Source organism: Colobus angolensis, unplaced genomic scaffold (assembly GCF_000951035.1).
Source record: "Colobus angolensis palliatus isolate OR3802 unplaced genomic scaffold, Cang.pa_1.0 Scaffold44, whole genome shotgun sequence".
NCBI lineage: Eukaryota > Metazoa > Chordata > Mammalia > Primates > Cercopithecidae > Colobus > Colobus angolensis.
Window position 1 is genome coordinate 2728936 of NW_012117821.1, and position 6169 is coordinate 2735104.

Genomic DNA, 6169 nt, shown 5'->3' on the forward strand with positions numbered 1-6169 from the left:
GAGGGCATGACAGGGGTCCCACCCAGGAGCCGCCCTCCTGCTGCCGCTTCCCAGCTGACCTGGTAGAGCAGTGTGTCCAACATGCTGATGCTGAAGACGCGGCCGGCGGCAAAGGGCAGGCGGAACATGAAGGCCAGGTTGGAGCCGTTCTCTCGCTCCCTCTGTGGGAAAGGAGGGGCCTCAGATGGGCTGGTGCTGAGGTCCCTTCAGTGGCACGGCAGCCACGGAGGCGAGGGCACTGTGTGTGCGCGCGTGTGCACCGTACATGTGTGTGCATGGGACCTGTGTGCACATGTGTGCATGGTGTATGTGTACACAGTGTGTGTCTGCATGTGTGCACACACCAGCAGGCCTGAACCAGCTGTATCTTCCCAGACACTCAGGGCAAGAGCCCGGGAGGAGTGATGTGGGGCTCTGATGAGAAGACGGACTCCCGGCGGCTGCCATAGGCACTGCGTTTGGTCAAGTGCCCTGCTCTTGCCATCCCGAAATTCCAAATCCTCCTGATAATCCTCTCCTGCACTTTTTTAAGTGGTGTCGGAGGGCGCGTGGGGCCTGGGCTGAGGAGGAGCAAGCATCAGGCTGCCTGCTGTCCTTGGCCTCCTGTCCCGGCGCTCCAGGCTCACAATGGACCCGCTGTGTGAGTTTCCTGGGGCTCCCGTAACAAATGACTGCAGACTTAGCTGCTAAAACAACACCTGTCTCCTCTCTCCCGGTTCTGGATTTAGGAGTTTGAAGTGTCTCTGGCTGGATCCAGGCCTGGGCAGGGCCCTGCTCCCTCTGGATGCCTGGGGGGCTCCTTCTCTCGCCTTTTCCAGCTCCTGGAGGCCGCCTGCCTTGGCTGGTGGCTCCCTCTTCCCTCTTCAGAGCTGGCTGTGCAGCTGCTTCCCACCGGACAGGGACCTCTGGCCTTTCCCTAGAAGGACCCTGATGGCGTGAACCTGCTGGATGCTCCAGGGGAATCTCCTATCTCAAGGCCCGTGACTTAATCCCATCTGCAGAGGCCCTTTTGCCACGTGAGGTGGTACATCCACGGGTTTCGGACTCGGCCGTGGCCATCTCTTCAGCGGAGAGCCTCAACCCTGGACCTCGGCCTCCAAGCAAGTGTGCACAGGCAGGCGTGTGCGCCCACGGAGGCCACACTTCCCCCTGGAACCAGAACTCGATTCACAGATAAAAGAAAGGACGGCGACAGGGCAATCAGGCAGAAGCCCCTTTTCCTCTGGGTCTGCCCTTACTCAGTGGCCGGCGGGAAGGCTGGGGCGTGAGAAACAGTGGAGTTAGTTCTGTGCGGCGTTCCCGCTGTTGGAGCAAGAACCAGGTGCGATGAGCTGCGACAGGCATGTGAGTTTGCAATCACGGTGACTTGCATCCAGAATTCCAGCTGCACTTCGTGGAGATAAATGTGAAATTCCTAAACAACTTGCAATTTTAATTTTCCTTTACTCAGAACAACGCTAAACAGGAAGCAAGAGCCACGACAGGGCCAGAGAGAGACATGGAAGGAAAAAGCTGGATGTTTCAGGACCTTCCAGAGATTTCCTCCTGCTTTCTGGACAAGAAACCCACTTCTTTGTTCTGCTGAAGGCCCAGCAGGTGGCGGCCCTGGAGGGACAGGAGGGCTTCAGCAGGGGCTGAGCGGGTCCTGTTCACAAGTGACAGCGAAGACAGGAGCACACGGGTGGATGAGCCCTTCCTGAGAACGAGACCTCCGGTCAGAGGGAGCAGGGCAGGCACCGTGCAGCCCCGGGACGGGCAGAGCCAGCCTGAAGGAAGGCTCCTGGTGAGGAGAGATCACACAAGCTGACCATGTGAAAGCAATGAAGTGGCAGAGGAGTCCTGGGTGCTGGAGACCAGGGGAGGTGGATGGTGGGGGAGGTGGGTGGCAGGAGAGGCTCCTCTCTCACACTGGGGCTCTGAGAACCTTCCGGAGCCAGCCCTCAAGGGGGGATGCATGTCAGCCCACCGGCAGCATCCTTAATAATAGTTTTATTCTTTTGCTTTGTTTTTTGAGACAGGGTCTCACTCTGTCGCCCAGCCTGGAGTGCAGTGGCACAATCTTGGCTCACTGCAACCTCTGCCTCATGGGTTCAAGCAATTCTCCTGCCCTAGCCTCCCCAAGTATCTGGGATTACAGGCTTGCGCCACCACGCCTGGCTACTTTTAGTGTCTTTAGCAGAGACAGGGTTTCTCCATGTTGGCCAACCTGGTCTTGAACTCCTGACCTCAGGTGATCCGTTCTCCTTGGCCTCCCAAAGTGCTGGGATTACGGGCATGAGCCACCGCGCCCAGCCATTAAATTTTTGGTATAGATGGGGACTTGCTATGTTGCCTGGGCTGGTCTCCAACTTCTGGCCTCAAGTGATCCTCCTGCTTCAGCCTCCAAAAGTGCTGGGATTATAGGCATGAGCCGCCATGCCCAGCAGAGCATCTCACTGATGGCCCTGTATGCCATCTCCACCTCCTCCCTTTTTCCTTCCGGAGTCATGCCTGGAATTCTGTTTTTATCCTTCCACTGTGCCTGGATGTAGCAGATGTTGGCTGCAGGGATTTGGGGTAACTTTTCTTTTCTTTTCTTTTTTTACTTTCAGTATTCTTTGAAGTAAAATACATAATATAATAAACGTGTACATTTTTATAATAGTAAATTGGCATTAATGTCTTTTAAATAAGGGTCTGAAGCTGCTACAGGTGTCCCTCTTGGAAGCAGGTCACCGTATGCTGGCCTGTCAGACCCACGGGGAAGCTGGCGCCAAGGCCACCCAGGCTGGAGAAGACGCGGCCCCTGGTTCCTTCTACGGGATCCTTGCATGCCAGGGAGGCAGATCCCAGCCTCTCCAGAGGGCGATGGGTCAGGTGGTCCACGGCGCCCCCTCTTCCCTTGGCCCCACGTCTCTGTATATGCCTGGCCCTGCCCAGGGTCCAGAGTGTCTGTCCCACATGGACCCCAGCACCATGTCAGCCCAGAGGAACTCACGGCTGCTTCCAGGGGCTTTGCTGACATCCTGACTTCTAATTGGAGGACTTCTCCCTGACTTCTCCTTGGTCCCTGTCACACAACTGCCACAGAACCACATGACTGGAGCTGTAGCCCAGGACTGTCCACTGCCCTGAGGTGGAGAGCTGGCCGCACCCACCCTGGCAGCACAGGGCCCCAGTGGAGGCAAAGCTGGGAAAGGAGCTGGGGCTCCACAGCGGGCGGAGGGTGGGTGATTGGCAATGGCTGCCTGGTGGGAAGGCAGGTAGGAGCGTGTTGGCTGCGTGCTTGCTGACCCAACCTTCAAGCCATCTTGTGGGACAGAGAGGTGCCAGGCTGAGGCCAGAGGAGCCGCGTCAGGATGACTACCTGGACCCCGACTGCACCGCAGCCTCCCGGTCCACACTGGGTCAGAAACAGTCTTCCAGATCCGGAGAGTCCTCCCAGCCCTGGGGAGTGGTCCGGCCCCTGAACACAGAATCCTGCAAACTTCTTCCCCTTGCACGGTTTGAGCTGTAGAGCACACCCCTCTGCCGGCTGAGCCGGGCACTGGGGCCAGGAGCTCCCGACACCGGGCAGGGCAGGCTCTAGGGTGGGCTTGGGTGGCGGGCAGTGCAGACAGAGCCCTCTCCTGTGGTGAGACCAGCTGCCCGAGCGTCCCCCTATGCCTCAGGCTGGCATCTCCGAGGCAGGTGCCCCTATTGACCTGGTGGCTGACCAGCCCGGCCTCCTCGCGTCTCTCTGGGGCAGAACTGACTTTGGCTGGCCAGAACACACTTTCACTCTCCATCAGGTTCAGGTGGGACAAAGCCGTGTCCATGTCGCAGGCAGGGCCCGTGTGTCTCCTCTGCCTGGTGTTGGTGGTCAGGCCTGGCCTGGCTCAGTAGTTCCTTCACGGTGTCACACTCCTCCAGCGACGCAGGCCCCAGCAGCTCGCCGATGAGGACTTCAGCGGAGACCGGTGAGCTCGGGGTTTGTGTGGAACAGACAGCATTGCTGCTCCTGACCAAGGTTCTCGCTCCCTGGTCTCAGCCTAGGGCTGCCCGGGCGCCGGCCCCGGTGTAGACAAGGTAGTGCTGCCCCAGCCTGAGCAGTTGGGGAATGGGGGTGGGGCTGGGGTAACAGTGCCTATGCCCCTGGGTTCCACACCTGACCCTGGGTGGTGCTCGTCATGGAGCTCCAGGGGCAGAAAGCCAATTCCAGCCCAGCCACTTGCTACACTGTGCGATCCGAGGCAGGCTCCTTCCCTCTCAGGCCCTCGGTCCCTTGTCAATACAGGGAGGCAGTGGTTACAGTGAACCTGTTTCAAGGTCGGGCGTAGCGGCTGGGGCAGCGGAGGAGTCTGGAAGGGCGCAGCCGTGTGCATTACTTGTACTAAGAGCTACCAGCCCAACTATGTGGAACCATCAATCTGAGGGCTCCCTACGGGGGTTCTGACCAACTGACCATCCCAGAACAGATGGCCTTGGCCTCTAGACACGGCCAGGCCCGGTCCCTGCTCAGGGAGATGGAGGGCTGCTACGGGCCACATTCCCAGTACCCCACACGAGGTCAGGGAAACGCCCTGCCTCCACCTCCTGGCTCCACCATCAAGAGCCCCCTGTCCATGCTGGGCCCCCACCCCTTCTCCTGAGCTCCCCAGCAGGAGGGGGCAGGAGCCCCGCCTCCCATGCACTGGCCCCCTTTCCCCGAGCCCCTTCCTCCCAGTCTTTCTGGGCTCCTGGGGTGGCAGTTGGCACAGGGCAGGGCTGCTCACCTTTTCTAGTTTGGAAAGAGCCAGAGAGTAGCTGTCCTTGGCGCGGAACTGCATGAAGCGCATGTTGGAAGGGTGGGTGAGCTCCGTGGTGATGCTGAGGCTGGGGAAGAGCCTGGGGGAGGCCGAGGCGGCTCAGGGTGGGGCCACAGTGGCTGTGGGGGTCTCAGGGCAGGGCCATTGTGGCTGTGGGAGGTCTCAGGGTGGGGGCCCATGATCGTGTGGCTGTGGGCGGGGGTCTCAGGGCAGGGCCCACGGTCTTGGCTGTGGGGGTCTCAGGGCGGGGGCCCGTGGTCGTGGCTGTGGGGGTCTCAGGGCGGGGGCCCATGGTCGTGGCTGTGGGGTGGTTTGGAGCTGAGCCCTGGACGCTGGGCGCACCGGAACATGGTCTGCACGTTGACGATGGTCTTGGCATCCGCCATGTAGTCCTCCTCGGCGCTCATGGTGCTCTCCTTGTCCACCACCACTAGGTTGTCCGCATAGATGATTCCGCACTGCAGCAGGCTGTCCAGGCTGGTGGCGGGACCAGGAGCCCATGGCTGAGGATGGCCCACTCCCCACCCACGGGCCCCTGGGATTTGGTCAGAAGGCAGGAGGACCTCAGCCCCCCACCCCACCTGCAGTCGGGGCCACCCCAGACTTTGGAAGAGGAGGGGAGGGGTGGGTGTGGAGCCCCCCTCGAGCCACGGCCGGCCATGCCTTACTTGTCCACGGAGCCCTCCATGTAGTAGACCATGGGGAAGCAGCAGATAGCTTCCAGGAAGTGGTGGTCGGGCCTGTGGGGACAGTGGTCCTGGAGAGGCCCACCCGGTTCCAAGGCCCGCCCTCCCCAGGCCCAGTGGGGCCCTACCCTCCATGCGCAGAGCTGGGTCAGGCAGGGGTTCCCCAGAACTGCAGTGTATGGGACCTGGGGGGTGCTTTAAGGCCAGTAGGCCATTCTTTATTTTATTCAAGGGGAAACCAAGGCCCGGGAGGGTGGGGCTTGCTGAGGTCACACAGCCAAGATGATCCTGGGCTCAGCTGTCAGGGTCCTGGGGTCCCCTAGGCAAAAAGGTGCCTGGGAGGAAGATCCTGGGGCTCAGAATGAGTGGAGCAGGAGGCAAATAGGACAGAAGGAGTGACAAGGGAAGAGGGGGAAAGGGAGAGAGATGACCAGAGTGGGAGGAGCTGGGAGCCACAGGAGCTGAGAGCAGGGAGGAGCTGGGAGCCAGAGGAGCTGGAAATGGGGAAGAGCTGGGAGTGGGGTGGAGCTGGGAACTGGGGGAGCTGGGAGCAGGGAGGAGCTGGGAGCCAGAGGAGCTGAGAGCAGGGAGGAGCTGGGAGCCAGAGGAGCTGGGAGTAAGGAGGAGCTGGGAGCTGGAGGAGCTGGGAGTGGGGAGAATCTGAGAGCTAGAGGAGCTGAGAGCCAGAGGAGCTGGGAGTGAGGAGGAGCTGGGAGT

The 6169-nt window shown here is 60.5% G+C and overlaps 1 protein-coding gene across 1 annotated transcript in view; it reads right to left on the reverse strand.

Moving 5' to 3' along the window:
- The window catches only part of KCNT1 (potassium channel, sodium activated subfamily T, member 1), a 94797-nt gene that overhangs the window by 13440 nt on the left and 75188 nt on the right, over positions 1-6169 (reverse strand). Inside the window, exons 21-24 of the mRNA XM_011957307.1 lie at positions 5435-5506; positions 5109-5243; positions 4734-4845; positions 60-161 (exon numbers count right to left, since the gene is read on the reverse strand). Coding sequence (XP_011812697.1) covers positions 60-161; positions 4734-4845; positions 5109-5243; positions 5435-5506 — 421 coding nt within the window. The remainder of the gene's footprint in view (positions 1-59; positions 162-4733; positions 4846-5108; positions 5244-5434; positions 5507-6169) is intronic.